The sequence below is a fragment of the Mustela nigripes genome, chromosome 7 (genome assembly GCF_022355385.1).
Source record: "Mustela nigripes isolate SB6536 chromosome 7, MUSNIG.SB6536, whole genome shotgun sequence".
NCBI lineage: Eukaryota > Metazoa > Chordata > Mammalia > Carnivora > Mustelidae > Mustela > Mustela nigripes.
The window spans coordinates 11,714,243-11,735,721 of record NC_081563.1 but is presented as its reverse complement, the minus strand read 5'-3'; the positions used below and the strand labels follow the sequence as shown (position 1 = coordinate 11,735,721).

The 21,479-nt window shown below is 43.3% G+C and overlaps 1 protein-coding gene across 3 annotated transcripts in view; it reads left to right on the top strand.

The window, feature by feature from the left end:
- Positions 1–21,076, top strand: part of CYRIA (CYFIP related Rac1 interactor A) — a 104,860-nt gene extending 83,784 nt beyond the window's left edge. For 2 of the 3 annotated variants that reach the window (XM_059405177.1, XM_059405176.1), the window contains 9 exons: positions 5,751–5,872; positions 7,234–7,339; positions 9,100–9,236; positions 9,710–9,787; positions 9,961–10,077; positions 10,168–10,247; positions 11,829–11,955; positions 15,654–15,724; positions 17,702–21,076. In XM_059405177.1, the coding sequence (XP_059261160.1) occupies positions 5,751–5,872; positions 7,234–7,339; positions 9,100–9,236; positions 9,710–9,787; positions 9,961–10,077; positions 10,168–10,247; positions 11,829–11,955; positions 15,654–15,724; positions 17,702–17,765 (902 nt within the window). In that variant the 3' untranslated portion in view covers positions 17,766–21,076. The remainder of the gene's footprint in view (positions 1–5,750; positions 5,873–7,233; positions 7,340–9,099; positions 9,237–9,709; positions 9,788–9,960; positions 10,078–10,167; positions 10,248–11,828; positions 11,956–15,653; positions 15,725–17,701) is intronic. The other variant, XM_059405178.1, reaches the window with a different exon arrangement.
- The last annotated feature ends 403 nt before the right edge of the window (positions 21,077–21,479 follow it).

Sequence of the window (21,479 nt, the reverse complement as noted above, 5' to 3'; positions counted from 1 at the left end):
AATCCACCTGTGAGCATGATAGGAATACCAAGAACAGTAAGAGTGGTCAGGGGGCAGGGGTGGGGGCTAGTTTGGAAGGAAATTCTAAAGCCTCCAAGCCACCCATTATATTCACAGAAAGGCTCTGGATATTGTGACCTATTAGGATGACAGTCTCCTACCTCTTGAAACGAGGAGGAGTGTCAGATGAAACCTTTGCCTGGGATGATCTTGGTAGAGCAGGCTACCTCCTGCACTGCTGAGCGTCCTTCTTCTTCTACTTTTTTTTTTTTTTTAACTAAGTTTTTAATTTTAATCCCAGTATAGTTTGCATACAATGTTATGTCAGTTTTAGGTGTATAATATCGTGATACTACTGAGCTTTTCTTTCACTCCGCCCTTCCCTGGTACCCTCACTTCCACTAAGGTTCTTCAGAGACGGCTAGATAATCTTGGGAGAGGAGAGGGGGAAATAAAAGCTGTTTTCTGGTCACTTTACAAAAAAAAAACAAACAAGCAAAAAGCAACAGAACAGACCTGCGAGGCAATTAATGTATGCCAATACAGATATTCAGTCCGGTGATTGGTTAGATTTCCAGCACTCTCTTTTTAAGTGCTTTTGATCAACATCAACATCCCATTAGGAGCCTCCAGGCCATAGTCCCTACAAGACTGTACAGGGAGGGGACAGGGTTCTTGTGCGTGTCCCTCTCTCTGCCATAAAGTAATCTGAGAGCCCGAGAGATGACTGGAGGGGGCCTTGAAGTCTCATATTCATTGAGTGGCAGGGGGGCAGTAGGACCCAGTCTCAAAACTCTGCATCCTTGAAGTTCCCTCCTCTTCCTGTGATGTCACAGGGATCCCACTGCCTGGGGTTGAAAAAATGAGCCTTCCAGCAACCTCAGCCCTCCCTGCTTTTTGCAGGCCCTCATTCACTCTTCCATAGGAAAGGGATGACTAATGTTCCTGTGCAAATAAATATGTCAGCCCAGTCACACTTAACATTTTCCAATGGACCTTTGCAATTTTATGTGGTTGCTTCAAGCAGCTGGTATTCTGCTATAAATCATCACCACTTTATATCCCCAAATGTTAATCATAGATAATTGGTTATGTTTCTTAATCTATCCTAAAGGGGGAAGGGGCGGAGGGGGAAGGAAGTGGTGGGGGAGAAGAGCAAGAGGCTTAATTTACAGCTGTGGCGAATCCCTTTGCTGCAACTGTCTTCAGGGTTTCTAAACCCCCGCTGGGTACAGGGAAAGAAGCATATCCTACGGATGAAAGGCCACAGCTTCCTTCAAAGCCAAAGACATCCCCACATAAATGGTGTCCTCTGCTCACATTATCTTCTGTTAATTTGTTTGATTCTGTCAGATTTTCCAATACAGTTCTGAGTCGGTTGTGAGGAGAAGGTATGCATGTTTCCCCATGCTTGTGAAGACAGAGGATGTCCTTGACTGATTTATAAAGATAAGAACCCTTTGATTTGACAGCCCTGCTCTGGTTTGAGCCCTGCTGCCATGCCCCGGGGTATGTTCACCAAAGATGTTCCTTCCTGACAAACAAAAACACTGGGCCACCTTCCTCTCCATCCTCCCGGAGGAATGTAAGGCATTCTGCTTTCAGTAAACATCACAGGCCTCCACAGCAAAGCCTCCAACTGACCTGGTGACACCAGAATCCTGACAGTTCATATCCACAGTCGCAAGCAAATTGAGCCAAAGGAGGGAAAATAGACCCCCTGTAAAAAAAAAAGGAATACCGCCTCACTATCTTCATTGATAAGAGGGTTATTTTTCCATTAAAAGTTCTAGGCACTTGGAATTCAGAAAGTTCTTAACAATGTATTCAAGGCCACAGTGCTGATGATACATTTTCATACTTTGTGCAATAGCAAGTCCAGAACAGAGGCTTTAATCATTGCCTGGGGAATGGCCTGGATAGGCCTGTTCCGGGGCTCCTCAGAGGATTGGTTTCTGAAATTGCGTGTGTAAATCACAGGGTGGGTTTTTGGTTTTTTGTTTTGTTTTTTGTTTTTTGTTTTTTTTAAACAGCTTCATTGTTAGATAAGAACACTCTGGCTTGGTATAACCGTTCTTCTCGATGGAGATGGAATAATGGACAATGATTAGAATTTTGGAATGTGATTCTTAGAAGAAACATCACTGAGGGATTCACTGGCTACAACTGAAAATAAAAACTGGTGTCCGTCAGTAATATCACTGGTGGGCATGTGTATGTGTGCGCACCTTTGAGTAAGGGTCAATCTTTGTGTTAAAAGTAGGAAAACAAAACCCATAAATCTGATTTCCTGTTCACTCTGCAGGCGCTTTAGAAGGTCGCTGATAGGTTAGATATCAGCGTACCTTTTCAATCACGCATTTTTTAAGATGTTTCTCTTTGACATCTGAAGACACAATACATTTTTAAAACATGGCTACCTACTGAATCTGAATACAGAGAGAACCAGACGTAAAGACCCCAAATCCTCTCAAAGGGATATTCCAGAAAGCAAATGGTAGCAGCCTTAGGGTTGGGATAGTCAACATAGGCATAGTTTTTCACTCAACAAATATCCTAACAGTGTATTGACCCTACTGAAGAGATATTGAAGTTGTAGATGAATGATGGATGATTTAAAAACACAAGTGTTAATGAAAGGATGAATAGCCAATTTGGTTGTAGATGAATATACATATAGAAAAACAATAACAGTGAAAAGAGGTTACCAGTATAGAGACCAGTTGGAAGAAGAGGCAGAGGAGAGGATCCAGACGTAATAGGACCTTTGTTTCTTTCACTGCCTCCAAACTCCCACCTCCTCTACCACCTGGTCAGTGTCCTCATATGTTCATTGAGTCCTGACATATTTATTGAGTGTCTCCAATAGGTAGTACATATGGAGGCAATGAGGAGAAAATATAGACCGTGTCTCCAAAAACCTTCCAATTCAAACATAAGCAGAAAAATCATAAGATGTAGTGTGAGAAATAAATCATTCATTCAGGTATTTTATTCAGCAACTCTTTCTTGAGCATATACTATATGCCAGGCCCTGGAGATTTAAGATCACATGAAACAAATAAAGCCAGAGTCCTGCAGCCTCAATGGGTCAGATTCTTATTAATTAGCCTTGGCTGTCTGATCACATGGCTCGGGGGAATCAGAGTAGGATGAATCACGAACTTCCATAGGGACATGAGCCTATGCCAAATTAGGGTTACACAGTCTTTTTTCTATTTGTGGGGGGGAAAAAAAGCAAATAGATTAGAGCTTCTCCCAGTCAGCACTCTTCACCTTAGAAGTTGACCCTACTTGTGACTTGAGTCCTCAGAAGGCAAGGGCCATGCTGCCAGCCCCAAGGGCTTACTCATTAGCTGGATGAAGAAGTGATTTCACCTCCATGAGAGGGGAAGAAAAAAAAAAAAATAGAACATCCAAGAAGACTAACAAATTATGGAAGAAAATGAGCAACACATTTCTAAGTTGGGATGAAGAAGCAAAGATGGATTGGGTTTCTCCAATCCCACCCCACCCCTGTGAAGTGGGGCTATAAGAAAAACGCTTTTAATAAGACACCAGGACATTTGCCAAAAGAAACATTTTCCCAGAGAGGAAGGCTGGGACTGAGGGGTCCTGTTTCACAGACCATTGCAGTGCTGCGAGAGGGTCACCCTAGGATGGAGGGGCTTCCCCACAGCCCCAACTCTGCCACCCTGAGAGAAGTGACACCACCCCATGCCACTCATCCAGCTCCTTTGGTCACATCACGGTCGGAGCTAAGTCATAGCAGAAGGTGTCACCTCTCCTGGGATAGAGAGCAAAGTTTGCCAATACCACGTTCAGGCCACTCTATTGGAGATGGTCTTCTTTTTGAAGCACTTAAGAAAGGGCTTCTGCTTTTAAAAACTGACTGAAAGTTTTCTCCTTTTGTGTTAATCACTAGAAGAACAGGTTTTTGTGTTTGTCTGGCCCACGTCTTCCAGCCACTTTAATTCTGTTTTGTCTAAAGCTTCACCAAGTGGGGACTCGCTCAGATGGAACCCTGGTGATGGCCAAGATCAGAAGTCTCCCTTTCCTGGTCCCCAAGTGTCTTCTTTTCATACTATTTTATAATTACATTCAAGGAGGCTTACCTCCCAGAATCTTGGTTACAGCCTATTTTTCTTTTCCTCCTTTTCAAATTTCTCCCTAGGAAATTGGCTTTTTTAGCTTGTGATTTTTCAGTGCATTCATCAGAAGGGAAAAAGGATATGAGGAAATGAGCTTTTCCTTTTTCTTTGTTTTCTAATACCTTCGTGTTGCATTTTTGTCACACGTTCTCTTCCCAGACTTTCTTCTTTCTCAGAAATTTCCCTGGATTTCTGTTCACTAAAATGTTGTCCTCAGTTACAGGCTTCCTAACTTACTAAGTTTTAAAGGTTTCTGTTTAAGACACCCATATCACTCTGGGGAAAGTTTCGGAAACAGGAAAGGATAGGCTCTAAAGTGATTGATATTGTGTGTAACACTATACCTGAGAATATTCTAGAAACAGTGGGAGGATAGACGAGGATAAAGGAGTAATCTCTCCTCCCAGGCTAGGTTCCGTACCATAACACGGTGGGTCTCGGTCATGTTCCTAATAATGTTCTCATGAATGTTTTACCTGACATAACTCTAGCTCCCTTTTCATGAGTGGGGTCTGCTGAGAGAATTCACTACCTTAGGACTTGGATTTTTAAAATGAATTTTTAGGAGGTGGCATCTATCCCCCTTCTCCATTAGCAGTACCTTTGTTTGGAATGGAAATTAATTCCCTAATAGCCGGGAAAGTAACCTATTTTGTAAGTATTTGGAGATAAAACCCAATCTTTATCACTCACCAGCTTCCACAAAATACTCGTAGGGACAAGAATATATATTGGCTACAGGAATGCAGTGTAAAAGTTGGAATTCAGAGCCGAGAGGAGGCTTCTATGGCTGTTAGAATATGTTCTTTATTTATGTAAACCTGAATGTGTCACTTACTCTTGTGGGAATTGTTTATAATCAAGATCAAAGTTGAATAGTATAAGTATCTTTAAAAGGAACCTCCTGTTGGGGGTGCCTAGCTGGCACAGTCAGTAGAGCGTGCAAGTCCTGATGTTTGGGTCATCAGTTCAAGCCCCCACATTGGGTGTAGAGCTTACTGGAAATAAACAAGCAAATAAATAAATCAAATGAACCTCATGTACTTCTTTAGTTTACATTCAATTATAAATCTCAATGCTTTCTCCCTGTCTTTGTGTTCCAGAAAGATACATCTCTGTCATGGCTCTGAAGGATTATCTAATATCTTAAGCTTATTTGTTTCTATGGTAATGGGGGGGGAGTGTTTTTCTCACCTACACTCAGATTCACAGATTTTTAGTCATAACAGATCTATTCAGTAGCTTCTCCTATTAAACATGGTCCCCAGAACACAACATCGATTCCTTCCATCACCCAGTTAATCACTTGGCACATAATTGGAGTGCAAAAAGTATGTTCTACACAAATAAATAAAGTGCTCTCAGTGATTCCAGTGTGCTCTGTGTAACATGTACAGAGTCAGATGACTGTCTTGAACTGAGTCATGGGCAGAAGTTGTGTTAGTTTCCTTTCCTAGCAGCTTATTACCTTAAAACATAAAGACCAAACCTGCAGGAATCAAACAGGACTCTGTAGCAAGTAGAGCTGAATGCTGATCTTCATTCCAAGCTGTTTGTAAACATCAGCTCTCTGTGTCTTTTGGTTTCCCTTCTGCTCAGATGCCCAGCCCACAGAAGGAGAGAGGGAAATCTGGAACCAGATCAGCGCGGTCCTCCAGGATTCGGAGAGCATCCTCGCAGACCTGCAGGCTTACAAGGGCGCGGGGCCAGAGATCCGAGATGTATGCCAATGATAACACTGGGCGGACAACACCCTTGGACGAGAAGGGAAACCCACACACACACACACACACACACACACACGCGCGCACACACCCAGCAAGATTAAGCAATAACCCTAGTATTTCCTAGTGTACTAGGAAGAACAAGGAGGGTAATGTGGTTCTCACAAAGTATGAATGGTCCCTTTTATTCTGGTACATTCATCTGAGCACACGGCGCCGTAGACCGTGTAAAAATTAGCCATTCTCTTCTCAGCCGTACGTGCGGTAGCGCAGGACTGACGCTTAGACACTGGTTGGTCCGCATACGACCTCGGGTAAGGGAAACATACATGCACGGTCTCTGTACAAAAGTTGAAATAGAAGTCACGAGAAAAGAAAAAAAAGAAGAAGAAGAACGATAAGTCATGAGGTCTGGATTTGCACGAATTTCTCAGCATTTGTAATAATTTTAGCAGGTCCCACAGTATCACAAAGGGCAGGCTCCTTGTAAGCAAGGTCGCTTCAAGTAGCCTACAGGCCTGTCATCTTGAAATGACTTTGAGCTGTAAAAAAGAAATCCCTGAAAAAACAACCACCCAAACAACAAAGGAGGTTGTCAGTGTGGCTTTTAAGACTCGGTTATGCCTTAAAGGCAAAAAACTTCACACTCCTTGTATTTGAAATCAGTTTCGTGGCCGTATCAACCCCTACACGCATGCGCGCACATGCGCACATCTACACGCACGCATGCGCACGGACACGTACACCTACTCACACGTACGCGCACGTACACACACGCTACTGCCGCCGCTTCCGTCTTTCTGGGAAAAATCCCACTGGCATAATCCATGAGCTGCTGAAACTCAGACAAAACAGCATTTCTAAGAACGTGACAGCCTCTTAAGTGGTCGTCTTTCTACTTAGGGGTCGCCATTAATTTAGATACTTCAGGTAACATCCCAGAACGGAAGGCACGTAATGCATATTATAGAGAAAGGAAGATGTCTGCAGGATCCGCACTTCTTAATGAGCACTGGCTTTACTTTAGTAAAATCAACATGTGAGGGAGGAAAGCTGACTGGTTTCCAATTAGATTTGCAATTTTTTTTTTTTTTTTGCATTGAAAATCAGAGAAACAAGTAAGATGACACAGGATCTAATTGTAGGGTCATTTGCATTATGTTTAAGGGCTAAGATCTCCATTCTAATTGAACATCTTGCAGGACAGTCGGTGAAACTGATGTCAGTTTACTAGCACAGTAGTGAAGTGCATCAGGCATTGTACTTTCTTAAACTAAAATCCCTTCTCAATCTTACAGCATTTTGATGTGGAGCTTATTCCTGCTTTTTAAACAGACAATTTTATCATGTTTTTGTAGGCGATTCAGAATCCCAATGACATTCAGCTTCAAGAAAAGGCTTGGAATGCAGTATGTCCTCTGGTTGTGAGGCTAAAGAGATTTTATGAATTTTCCATAAGGCTAGGTGAGTATGTGTTTATAGGTTGCATCCCGCGTGTGAGGTTCTGTTATGGAGTTTGCTTAGGGAGCAGGAAGAGCGAGCTCAGTGAGCGGGGGAGTGGCCCACATCCGTCCCCAGTGTCTTAGGAGAGGCCATCCATGGACAGAAACACCTGTCATTTTCATTTCCTTAAATCAGCTCAAAGATCCTTACCCTGCAGTTACGTGCACATTGAGCATATCTCTGCTGTTGGATGTCCTCTGGTCTTGTTCTCAGCTAACAGTTTTGTTATAGGCTGATCACATTCCTCAATGGCAGAGAAGTTGAAAGAAACAAGTTACCTGCTAATCCCAAAAACTTGATTTGCTGGAGTCTTGTGATAAATTTAATATAGTAAAATATGGGGAAAACAGACAATATTCTGCCCTTAAGCTTTAAAAACAACATGTACAGGTACAGGATGGCTTTGCAGAAGCAAGAGCTAAGTTAGGTGTGGTTAACAATAGGTTCGATGTGACCACCTGAATGATCTAACCACACCCCCAAGAATTAAGCTGTCTGTGGTTTCATTATTTAATACAGCTTGAACGAGGAAAGGGATAGTCATGTTTACTTTTGCTGTAAGTGAATATCACATTTTAAGAGTTAAACAGAGAAATTGAAATACTTTGGGGAAATAATAGTATTGAGAGAACTTGAAATGAAGACCCAAAGGGAATGGTTGAATGAACTAAAAGAGTCTTTCAAGAAAAGAGAGCTTCTGGAGACTCTCGGTCAGTGTCTTCTTGTTTCCTCCCTCTCTCTTTCTTCAAAGTATATATCTAGACCCACTGAACTGAAATTCTAACGAGCCAGATTTTTAACAGGACAAAGACCCACCTGTCAGAGCAGACCAAAGTATATATCTAGATCCACTGAACTGAAATTCTAACGAGCCAAATTTTTAACAGGACAAAGACCCACCCTGTCAGGGCTACCTCAGAAGGCAGTACGTCCCCATAAATGAAAAAGGCAAGAGATGTTCTTGTAAAGATGCTATGAAAGACAATTCAGGACTACAGATCAGGAGCCATCAAACTTATCTGTAAAAAGCAGATTATAAATATTTTAGGCTTATGGGCCACGCTGTCTTGGTTGCAGCTACCCAACTCTCACAACTAATGTAGCACATTAGTAGCCACAGTCAGTACATTAAGGAATGGAAATAAAGTGGGGCTATGTGTTAATAAAACTTTATTTGTAACAGTTGACTGTGAGCCATGTTTGGCCTGTGCGCCATTGTTTGCCAACCCCTGCTATAGAGGATTGGCTAAGTGAGTCGGTATTATTAGAAATATGGTGAAGGGAAAATAGGAGGGAATGTTTAGAAATAGACAAGAGGGAGTAATGAGACTATTTCAAGGACAGTAATGGAGGTTGATATGGCAATGGCTTGGCAGAAAAGCACTGCACATTCTTGAGCACAGGATCCAAAAACATGTCTGGTACCAAACAGTGGTAGGAGTCAGCACTATGGAACATTGAGAGTTGCTGAGCTCTGAGAGACACGGGGGAAACTGTGTGGCCCTGGGGGGTCTTCCACAGGTGGGGGGCCACCTGCTCAGGCCTGATGGCCTCCTTCTCCTTTCTGCACATGTCCTACTGTACACAGCTGTGGGAAAAGACATGGGAAAGAAAGATCCAAGAAGGTTGTCTCTGAGAATGTCAATGGGGCCTAAGAACTGTGCTTCTAGAAGGATCTCTGTGGGCCACCTCAGATATATATTTATCACTTTGACTTTCAGAGAAAGCTCTTCAGAGTTTGTTAGAGTCTCTGACCTGTCCACCCTACACACCAACCCAGCACCTGGAACGCGAGCAGGCCCTGGCGAAGGAGTTTGCAGAAATTCTTCATTTTACCCTGCGATTTGATGAGCTGAAGGTTAGACCACACACGTTAAGACAGTTTAACAAACTTGTCCTGAGGGCCTACTGTGTGTCAGCACTCTGCTAATGCCATGGGGCGGGGGATAGATGAGTAGGACGTAGCTCCCTCCCTACAGAGACATCAAACATGGTGAGAATTTGCATTCCTATAGTCCACATGACTTAGAATCGCAGTTTGTGTGTGTAAATTCAAAATCCACCAAATACAAGAAGAGGAGACCTTTTCAAAGTATCTGTATCCTGATTGAGAACAAGTATTCTTTCCTTGAGATCTAGCAGACAGGAAAAGCAGGGCCTGTATTAAAACAGCGAGGCGCTGGGTATTCATTTTTAAGTAGAAGTTGCTTTGATTGTTGTATAATCAAGAGATGTCCTGGTGTATTTCCCAAGTCTAGTGTCTGGGCCCCTAATGCCTGTCCTCTCTGTGACACAGAGAGATGACTTTCTTTGCTCTCTTCTGAATTTCAGATGAGGAACCCAGCCATTCAGAATGACTTCAGCTACTACAGAAGGACGATAAGTCGCAACCGCATCAACAACATGCATGTGAGCTCCTGGGTCTCCTGGTCTGTGCACCCACTCCCCACACTGTCCTTTGGCTGCTGCCTCAGGCAGGGCCCAAGGAAAAGACAACCCTGTCTCTGATTTCCCTTCCAGCGGAGACTGTTTGGGGATTGTCGACCCTGTCTTTATCAGTTGCTTGTTCTTATTTTCATCAGCTAGACATTGAGAATGAAGTCAATAATGAGATGGCCAATCGAATGTCCCTCTTCTATGCAGAAGCCACACCAATGCTGAAAACCCTTAGCAATGCCACCATGCACTTTGTCTCCGAAGTAAGTGAAGCTGAGCCCTGAGGTGCTTTTTCCCCAGCTGCGCAGAAAAGCTGCTCGCAGGGCTAACACACTTCTGTGTCTCCCATTCAGAACAAAACCCTGCCGATAGAGAACACGACAGACTGCCTCAGCACGATGACAAGTGTCTGTAAAGTCATGCTGGAGACACCGTAAGTGAGATCAGAGTGGAGTCTAAGGTCTGGAGGTCACCTGGAGAGAGCTTGTTAACTTGATGTTGATGATGTTGATGATCTTGATGGTGATGATGATGATGATGTTGATCTTGATGTCGATGATGATGATGGTGGTGATGGTGGTGGTGTTAACATTTGGGTCAGCATATTGACATTAACAGGTATATTATTTGAATTAATTTTATAAGGAACTCTGGGTGATAAATGTAATCAGCCCCATTGTATAGTTGAAGAAACTGAGGTCCAAATTGGTTAGCTGACTTCCCAAAGTTCTCATAGCTTATTAGATGGCAGAACCAGGACTCACACCAAAGGTGCTGTAGAAGATGGGGAAGGGCCAAATGGAGGGCTGGCTTACATGACTGGGTATTATTATTATTATTATTATTATAAGTATATTGGAGAAGGGATTTGGCAGAAGATTTAGAACAAAAGAGTACAAGTGGTAGTCTTGTTGCAAGAATGATAATGGATTATCAGACTTCTCTCCCTCTTTCCTTCACATTTTCTCCCTTCCCTTCCCTTCCCTCTCTGCCTCTCACTCCGTCTCCCTCTCTCAGCAGATCCTTTATGCTTAATTAAACTAGTTGCTGGATTTTAGAAGTGGCTTTAGAAGTGGCGGAGGTGGTTAATGATAAGGTAGTGTGGTAATGAGGAAGTCCACACCCACAAGCCAGGGTTCCTGGAACACCTCTCCATACCCTGTAATCTCTTTAGCTACTTCTGTGCCTATAGACAGGTCGGATGGCCTGCCCAGGCCTTGGTTTCCTTCCCTGATGGGGTTCCCATAAGGTCCTCCATGCGGCAGAGGGCTGGGGAGGGCCAGAGACGTCAAAAGTGCCATATGAAATGTGACACTCTGTTCAAATGTAAGATGGTGTTCATTTCAAGTATTTCACTTATACCCAAGTTAGGATTTATTCCGAGACAGAAATAGTAATCATCTTCATTGTGGGCCGAATTCATAATGAAATAGTTATTAAGAAAGCCTCTAGAATTATCTTGAATGATCTGAATCATCAGGGACCCTGTCAAGGTAAGTGAACAAAATTCCAGCTCCACAAATACTCCCAGCCCCAGTGAATGGTACATAATTTCTTTTACGTATCTCTGTCCATCCAATTCAATCTGCAGCCTGTGTCTTAACAAAGGAAGTTCCTCTGACTGGAGGCACGATAGCCGCTCTGTAGAAATGAGCCCGATTCTTTTTCTCCATAATGAAGCCATTATTCTCGATAATCTTGGACAGCCAGAGGGACCTGCTATAAAATATTCAAGATTGATGGGTGGGGGAGTGATGTGCGTGATGAGCCGTGCCGCTGAAGGGCAGGAGAGAAAAGAATTTACTGCCCTCTAATTTACCTTATTTTCCCACTGAATTGCTGGTTGGATAGATTCAAGGAGAATTATCATCCTGGGCTTCTTTAAGAGCATATTAACCTGGTTGTTGTAGGTCCAGGATTGTTCTCAAGAGATGATTGGAGGAGCCTAAAGTGGTCAGAAATGGACGTGCTCAGGCAAGGAAGTAACACGGCTGCCATGTCTTCTGTCTTGCAGGGAATATAGGAGTAGGTTCACCAGCGACGAGACGCTGATGTTCTGCATGAGGGTCATGGTGGGGGTTATCATTCTGTACGACCACGTCCACCCCGTGGGAGCTTTCTGCAAGACATCCAAGATCGATGTAAGAACAGTGACGAACTCTGCTTTCCAAATAAGAGCTCTCACGAATGATGCCAGACAGACCTTTCTCCTCTCTCTCTCTCTCTCCCCTCTGTCCACCACTTGAAGACAGGGATCTGTCCAGGAGGCAAGACCCCCGATTGGCAGCTATCCTCATAGCAAGATGTACAGACTTTTGCATGTTCTTACAGCAAAACATCCAGTCAACAATCCTGGCAAGGAGCTCAGAGACACTGACCCTGACAGCAGGCAGGGGAGCAGAGCAGACATGAATAGTCACTTAGTTACAAACTGCCCCTTCCATCTGCACCCAATGTGCCATGCAAATATATCGATATTAATATGTTTTATGTATCTTAAAGCAAACAGTGTTGGGAGAGACTGGATTACAAGACACCATAGTCAAATTTCAAGCAACGTTCCAACTTCCTCTCCTACCACTCCCCACTGGTGGCTCTCTCCGATGGTCATGCCTTTTCTTGTCATTGAGAGATGCTTGAGCCCCATTCCCTGCCCAGAAGACCCTCCCTTCTTTCTGATGGGTGGATTCCTTTAAGCCAATCCACAAATGTCACCTCACTTAGGAACACATTTCCCTCCCTCTGTGATCAGGACCTCTCTCCTCCTCTGGCCCCCACACCACTTAACCATTTTGGATTTTCAGATTCCCTCACAGACTTCAAGTGTGTCTCTCAGGGCCGAGACCATGATCTGTACACCCACCGTCTGCTCTACTGCCTAACATTGTACTTGACATAGAGCATGGCACTCAATAGATACTCCATAGCGTTTTTGCTGAATGAATGCACATAACCAGAAGACACCTGGTTTTGGTATACAAGTGACTTGACGATAGCATAAAGCACATCTCCTCCTAGCTCCCTTCTGCAGCACCACCCCAATAGCATACCCCAGACATTAATATACAGCCTTCTAGGGGCAGAATAGGAAGGCCCCTTTGGGATTAACCCCTTCTGACCATGCTCAGTTTGGGAGGCACACTCTGTTCTCACTCATCTGCACAGAACAACATCCCTGATACTTTAGTACAATGCAGACAGAAAGTCTTCATGCCCAGAGGGACCACAGGCTGAAGACCATAAGGAAATTTACCAGTTACAGTAAACTTAGACGACTTATTTTGCAGGTCTGGCTTCCTAGCACAGCTAGTCTTCGTTCTTCATAGTCTTCGCTATAATTTTTTTTATCTTTTAATATCACTTTATTATTTTACTGTTTGCCGGGGGGGGGAAATATTTAGTATAAAAGAATTAGGAAAACCTAAGAATTCAAAATACAGAAAATGAACATGTCTTCTATAGTAACTTTACCATAGGCAATGACCATGGTCAACATGGCAGCATATGTACCTCCCTTCCTTTTATGCGGATATTTGTGTATATGCAAGTGTGTGTGTACATAACAGATCACCCCCCTGCTGTAATTACTATTTTAAAATTTGCATCACAGTATTTTACAGAATTTTTTTCATACCATTGAACATTTTTACTATATTCTTTGTGAGGCTTGAACATGTTCATACTGTGGATCACATGTAAATAACTCTATTAATAACTCCATGGACATCATTTGAATGTGGATTGAGTTTATCACTTGGAACCCACAGGACATTCTCACTGACCAGAGCCACTTGTCAACTTACCTAAGAGTCAACAATTCAAAATACACTGGGGACAACTATGGCTTGTATCCCTAACCTTTTAAAAGCTTGTCCTTGCTGATTGTTTACTGAGTCTTTCTGTTGAGGTCACAGTCATTATATAATGTTACATCTAACCACCCAGAGTCTTCATGAAATCTTGTTTGTTCCTTGGTCTCACTAGGAAAAACTTGTTCATACTGAACTATGCATGTTTCTCTGAGAAAGTTTCAGGCTTACCCAATACAATACATAGTCAAGATGGGCCATGCTCTTGGACACCATAAAGGGGCTCTTTGAGATACTAGTCTGCTTCTAAGCCAGCAGTTCCACGCACTGGATTTATACATCTTTTGAGTATCATCAACTGTGGAAAAAAAACACAAATATTTATTTGTGAAGCCCTGAGATGTGTGTCATTCATTCCATGCACTTACAAAGAACGTATCCTGGAAACCCAGATGGTGGAGAAGCTTATTCTGTTTAGAGAAGAGACAGAGGGTGATGTTTGAGGTGGATCTTGGAGAAGGGCTAGGATTTCCCCAAGTGGACAGAGGGGAGGAGGAAGGCTCCTGGAAGGGTGAATCATCAGAGCCAAGTCACTGAGGCCCAGAAGGGTTGGGTCATTGACAGAAAAGATACCATTCTTGGGTGCCAGAAGGCCAGGCTCTTTGTGTTCCTGATAGAATATGGACACTTGCCGGAGAACCTTGAGGGTCTCTTCTTCCACTAGATCATGAACTCTACTGGGAAAGGGACCAAATCTCTATATCCCTCGGCTGGGAGCCCATTCTTGGAAGTGAGCAGCCTCAGGATGGCACACACTGGGCATGTTTTAGTCTGCTATCCTGCACCTGTGACAGACATCTCTGAGGGACCATGACATTCTTTCTTGATGAGCCTATACTGTGACCCCCAAATGATTCTCAACGCTGTGCTTCTGGCTGCCTCCTTCAAACTACCAGAGTCTTTCAGGCCAGAAGATAAAACTTCCTACGTACCAGAAGTAGTCCCACAGAAAGTATTTGAAGGAGACCCTCATAAAAGAGGCCCTTGGTCTGCCCAGGTTCAATACAGCACATGAACATCTGAGTTTAAAATGAGCGATTATATTTTTTGCAGGAAAATACTTCCCTGTCCAAAAAAAAAAAAAAAAAAAAAAAAAAATTAAAAAATAAAAAAAATATTTTTTAAAAAAAAAAATTTTTCCCACAAAAAAAAAAAAAAAAAAAAAAAAAAATTCTAAGATATGCATAATGTGATCCATGTAAACTTAGTTTTTATACACTCCCCAAAGTATGACTAAATTATATTCCAGGGATGCAAAAAACTAAGAAACTTGCCCAGGTTCATGCAGGTACTAAATAAACATGGATGGAGGAAACCCAAGCCATCCACCCCCAAGTGGCTTGTATTTTTTTTTAAAGATTTTACTTATTGATTTGACAGAGAGAGCACAAGTAGGCAGAGCAGCAGGCAGAGGGGGACGAAGGAGCAGGCTCTCCGCTGAGCAGGGACCCATATGCGGGGCTCAATCCCAGGCTCCATCCCAGACGCCCAGCTGACTGAGCTACCCAGGTGCCCCTCATATCCTTGACCTCTGTCCTTCACCAGTCCCCTGCTGCTGAGGGAGCCCAAACAACCCAGGCGTTAAAATCTCCAAGGTCCTCTGATGACTGCCAGTGTGCTGTTAGGAGCACAAAGAGGCGGTGTTTACTTCTACTTGTTGAAGGTAATGAGGTCATCATCCGGTTTGGATGATCTTTAGCTCTATCGGAAGGAAGGAAGGATGGAAAGAAAGAAGGAAGGATAAAGAAAGGGAAATATTAAGTGTTTGACAGTAAAGTGATACACAACTTCGAGAACTGCCCTGAGGAGCAACTCCCTGAGGGAGTAGGAAGGTCTGTGGGTCGTTTCTGTTTTGATTTCTCTGGGCTGAAACAACACGATCTGATTAGAGACCATTGGTAGCGTGAACGGACCCTACCACAGACACCGTTGCTAGGCTCTTCACAAAATGTTGTGCTTTCTCTTCGCAGATGAAAGGCTGCATAAAGGTTTTAAAGGAACAGGCCCCGGACAGTGTGGAGGGGCTGCTGAATGCCCTCAGGTAAGCCTCAGCCCCGCGACCCTTCGGAGCACCTTCAAATTCACATGTTCTTAGGGATCAGGCGCTGGAGCACCAGGCTTGACCCCGGGCATGTCTTCACACGTTTACTCTTGCCAACAACCAGTTGAAGTCAGCACCATTTTTCTCAGACAGAAGAAACGGAGATGTAGGGACTCGAATAACTTCCCCAAAGTCACACAGCAGATGACAGAGCTAGAGCCTAACCCTGGGTCTTGGTCACCCCACAGGCCGGGAGCCTCATTCCACATTGTGCCGTCTTGTGGTGAGTGGAGACTCAGCAGAAGCCGCTTCCCAAGTCTTCCTTTCTCTGCCCCTGGCTGTATCTGGGAATGGTGGGTGGCTTTTGGAAACCCTGACACTCGGGCTCCAACCTGACCGAACGAATTAGAGTCTCGAGGGTGGGGACACAGGCATCCGCTTTGTGTTCATTCAAAAGCTCCCTGGGGGACCTGCTCAACCCTGTCTTGATGCCCAAGAATTTGGCCGCTGTGGTTCATCTCGGCTTCTCCCTGCTAACAGCTGATGCCCCAGCGGCCTCTCTTCCAAGGATACACGCACTTGATTCACTCCAGAGAAGGCATTCTTATCTTTTAGCCATGACACATGGACAGGAATTTGTTGACTCCTCCTACCATATGAATTATTCCAATGCTGGATTGCAATCTGGAAGGTTTCAGGTCCTCGCTGTCTCATTCATCTTTGATTTCCCCGAGTCCCACTCTCTGTTGTGCGTGCAGGAAGGGCTCAGTTAGCACAAGTGGAAGGGACCAGCAACCTTCTGTGTGCAACACTCGTGTCTTGTGCCCCACTCCCGAGTGCGTCATAGCTCACAGGGGGAGGTGATCTGTCACCCCCATTTAGTAAAGGAAGAAACAGCCACACATTTAATGAATAAAACTGAGGTCAGTGCTGTTTTGTGGAGTTGCTAGGTCATCGTCCTTCAGAACAGATGGAGCCTCCCAGACTCTGTGCATGAACCAAGCTTTTCTCCATTGGTGCCCATTTCATGGCACGTTGGCTTCCCATACACAGTAAGGTGTTAATGCCTGAATTTTTTTTTTTTTTTAACTTTCCAACTTTGTTCAGTCGAGCAAGGCTTCGTGAAGAGCAGGGCACCGACTGAGCAGTGAGTCCCAAACGAGTGCAGGTATCTGCGGTGTCTTGTCTGTGATGAAGGGCTTTGGAGGCAGACAGACTTGCGTCCAAATCAGAAGCCACAGATCGCTCACAAATCACACGTGGGCAGACTTGTGGTCTGAAATGGGTGATTTCTCCTCTCTGATTCTTAGTTTTCTCCCCTGTAAATGGAGACAGGACCCCTCCTGCAGAGTTAGTGTGGGTGAAGTGAGAACGTACACAAAGTGCCTGGGACTTGGCAGGGTTTGATGACATGTTAACTCCCCTCCCTTCCCTTTCCGGACCCCAGGCCTGTGCCAGGTAAATGTGACCTTGCAGACTGCCCCCCTCCTTTTTTTGGTGTGTTTACCTGCATTCGGGCCCCCTTGTGGTGAGAATGAGCATAAGCATTCCCAGGAAAGTAGAAAACCATCAGCGTTGAGGTTTGGGGGAATGTTGGGATGCGGAGCCACATTCTGAAATTTGTAACTCATCAAGGGGATCTGAGACGACTGAAATGTCACACACCTTCACACCAAGTCTCTCTCCCCAGAAAACGAGACGGCTACTGTCTTCTCCGGGTATTTATTTGATTAGATAAAAGGTCTAATGGTTGAATAACCACAATCCCAAAATTCCTCTGGGAAGAAGAATCAAATATTAAATCCTTCTGAAAATACACTCGGCATCGAAATCTGGTTCTTTGTGTAAGGAAAGAGCCCAAGTTTGATTTTTACATAGCCATCGTGTCTCTCAAGGTAAAGATGGGCTGAGAGTCGTCATGAAGCTTTGGCAGAGGACTGTTCACACGCTGACCCCTGTCGCTTTCTCTCCATCCAGGTTCACTACCAAGCACTTGAATGATGAATCAACTTCCAAACAGATTCGAGCAATGCTTCAGTAGAGCTCTGCTCGGAGGAGAGAAGAGGATCTATGTACTGACCTCAGAAGATGTACATGTTTACATAATTTAATACAGATTGATGTTAATACTTGTGTATTTACATAACCGTTTCATTCTTGTCACTGAAATATATGGACTTTAATTTGTATCTTGACTGACTCGACCCAGCAGAGCATAAATTGACTTGAGAGCCTTACCTTTGATGTCTAAAACAAAGCCCTCTTCTCCAAAGCCAAAATTTGGCGATGTTGATCTTTGCTACTGCAGTCCTTTAACTACCCCTATAACAATCCGAAATTCCCAATAGTTTGTGGTAGTGTTTTAATTCTAGATGTGTAATCTCTCTGGGAAGTTTACTTATAGAAACACGAACTATTTGATTTCCTGTGTCGGCTTGGCTACAAGAAACACAACCATTATCCTGACAGAGGGAGAGAGGAATCCAAGAAAAGAAAAATGCATGTGAAGACTCCAACTCAAGTGTTTGGAATTCAGCACGCCCCCCCCACCCCACCTCTTTCCTCAGACTGCAAACCACATGTGCAGCTTTTTTGTTTGCACGTATTTTATTTATCAACCTATTCTCCTTATCTCTGGATTTATGTTCCTCTAACATTCCCTTTCAATTCTGCAAGACGAAAATCACCTGCACTTGAATCCATTCATTTGAAAGAAGTGGGTATAGATAGATGTGCTGTCATAGATGAGCTGGGAAGGTGGCTGTAGTGGACGTGGGGGACAGGCTGGGAGGAAGGAGACACAGGCAACAGGACAGTCCTCTCTCCACTTCAAGCCTCCGGCTTTGGGTAATTTTACTGGCACTCCAGGTGTCTGTGGGGAGCTGGAAACCCAGCCCCCCTCCTAAAATGGGCCCTGCCCTTTGTAGATTGATCATGTGGTGACAGGGGTCTCAGGTTTTTCCCTGATTTCCAGAAGACTAGGGAATTCAGAGCAGGGAGACCCTACATTTTCCAGTCCCCTACTATTTAAAAGGTAGCTCTTCCTTGACCACATAGCTAGCTTGTTGCAATGTGTACAACTTTGATCCGGGTACCTGGATTTAGTCCCAACCTTACTGACCCACTGTGCGATCTTTGGAAATTCACTTAAGGTCTTTGTGTATCACTGTCTTCATCTATAAAATGGACAGTTAGAACAGACGATCTCTGCAAGGCAACCAGCCAATAGAATGGCAGACTCTTACATGCTTCCTTAAGAAAGACCGTCCAGGAAGCATCACGCCATCTTGCCTTGATGATTGAAAATAAGACAGGGCCTAGAGTCATTCTTTATGTGGATCAGAGCTTATAATGGATCTTGGAAATCTCTTATTCCAACCTCCAGTGGAGAAACCAGACAAGGGTGAAATCAAATAGGATAGACCCCAGGTAAAACTAGAGCCCAGGATCCCTCACTCCTGACTCTCCCTCTTCACCATGTGGCCTATGCATATATACTGTGGAATGAGATTGGACACTTTAAAGTCAACCTTCAGTCAGGCTTATATTATTACTTGCCTATTTCTGATAGAAAGAAAGTGTTGCCGAGTGATTGATAATCCCAGAAATTGGGCCTGGGTACATCGGGGTTTCATGCACCATATCCCAAGGAAGGAGCTGTCAGACATAATTGATCTCCAGACTTTAGGATCCAGCTGGCATTCTCTCGAGTTCTCCAAAAAGGGGGAAACATACTTTTGTTTTGTTTTATTTTTAACAACAACAGCAACAAGAATTCCAATCAAGTGGCAGAACAGATTCTCTGGTTTATATCTAAATGCCAGTCAACAGAGAGAGAAAAAAAGACTATTTTCCTTAGGTTTTCAAGCTGAGTAAATATAGCTCCTTGGATATGGGGCTTTCTCATCAGGACAGAAATGCACTTTGATGGCCTTCATGATCTTTTCAAATCTGGGGATCTTAATACCTTAGAGGAAGCTGGGAAATAGGGTAACAACAAGGTAAATAGTCAAATTCATTGACTATTTAGTTTAAGAAATGCTCTATTTGGCAGCCACATGTCATCTTTGGGCAGCAATTTTGGGCAGCAACATCAAGACAAGAATCATAGAGGCTCTCGATGTTTATCATCATTGGGTCCCTTTGTTCCCGTTATCGGGTGAGGAGCTTAAGTCTTGGAGAGAGGAAAGAGGAAAGAGAAGAAACAGTTGAGCACATTTATAATTTTTAGTAAGATTTTATCAAATGGGACCAAATATACAGGGTGGGGGTGCTGCTGGCCTGCCCCAATACAGCCAGGCCACCTTGTTTCAAAGCTAGGATTCATCTGTACATGGATTTTCAAAAGCCCAGGGCCAGAACTGTTGCCTCTGGTGATCAGGAGGACAAGTTAATTGAATGTCTGTGATCACTAACAGGTAATGGACCTTGGATCCACTCCTGAGCTACTGTGGGAGACAAATTCTTTTAACAGTCTGTCCTCCAGGCACCAGGAGTCTGTGAACAATCATGTTTTTTTGTTGTTGGGTTTGTTTTTTTTTTTTCCTGTGTGTGCTGCATGCACATGTGTTTAAGACCCGTGGGTGGTTTAGGGGAAAGAGCTAGCCACAGTATCCATGTCGATGTTAACTATATTTCATATTTGATGTTTCATAGTTTTCAAATAAACAGTGTTTTCCATTACTCAGCTATTTATTTGGGGGCAGACAACAGGTGAAAATCACATTGCTCAGATGTACTGCTATTTTGACACCATGACATTATTCTCAGAAGTTTTTCATGCATCACTAAGAACTGCTAATGAAAGCAAGTGGAGATGAGTGTTTTGAATTGTGGTAGCCCATTAGGGCTGGAGAATTTATTAACAACCAGAAAGAAAGTCTTGATAGTAATCTCTTAATTGTTAGTTAATCTCATGCTTCATCACTTGCTTCTAGTCATCATCATTATATCAAGACATTAATGGTAAACTGAGGTTTTTGATACATCATCACACTTAAGTTTTAAAAAAGTCAGAATTGTACTTCCTCAAAAGAAAAATGAAGCCTACCCAGTCTTGGAATCCAATTGTGCAAGTAGAATTCAGAGAATTCTCATTCAATCTGGTATCCACCCAGCTACAAATTTTTCTATGCATTAATAATAAACAGTGGAATTTTATCTTAAAGACATTTTGGAACCTAACTTCTCCATTACATCTATAAAGGCTGTTGCCTACACAAACCTGTTTTAAAGTTGTCATATGTTGTTTGCTAAAGTCATTGTAATTTTTTTTGCCTGCTTTGCCTCTTTTTGTACAGAAGTTTTGAGTGTGAAATGAAAATTAAAGTTTGGTACATATATTTAAAATTATACCTCTATTTTACATGATGTTCCATGTGATGAGCCCATGATCATGGATATTTGCTAAACATCAGTATTTGCTAAACAACTGCTCTGAGGACCAGCAAATCACACCATCTGCCTTTCACCTTTCTTTACCTACAACATAAAATATGAAAAATGTTCTGCTCTTGGTACCAGCTATATTTTATTTATTTAAGCAAAGAGCTTTCATTATTTAAAAAGGTATAGAATAAAAAGAGGTAGATTGATATCTAGAGAAGCATGAGACCTAATTGCCCAAGGATGCTAAGGAACACTGATAAATACCCACACATTCTATCTTTTGAGAGTAGGAGCCCCCTGGATTCAACAATATCAGCCATTGCCTTATTCTATATATGTATATTTTTTAGGCAACTTAAGCTCTAAA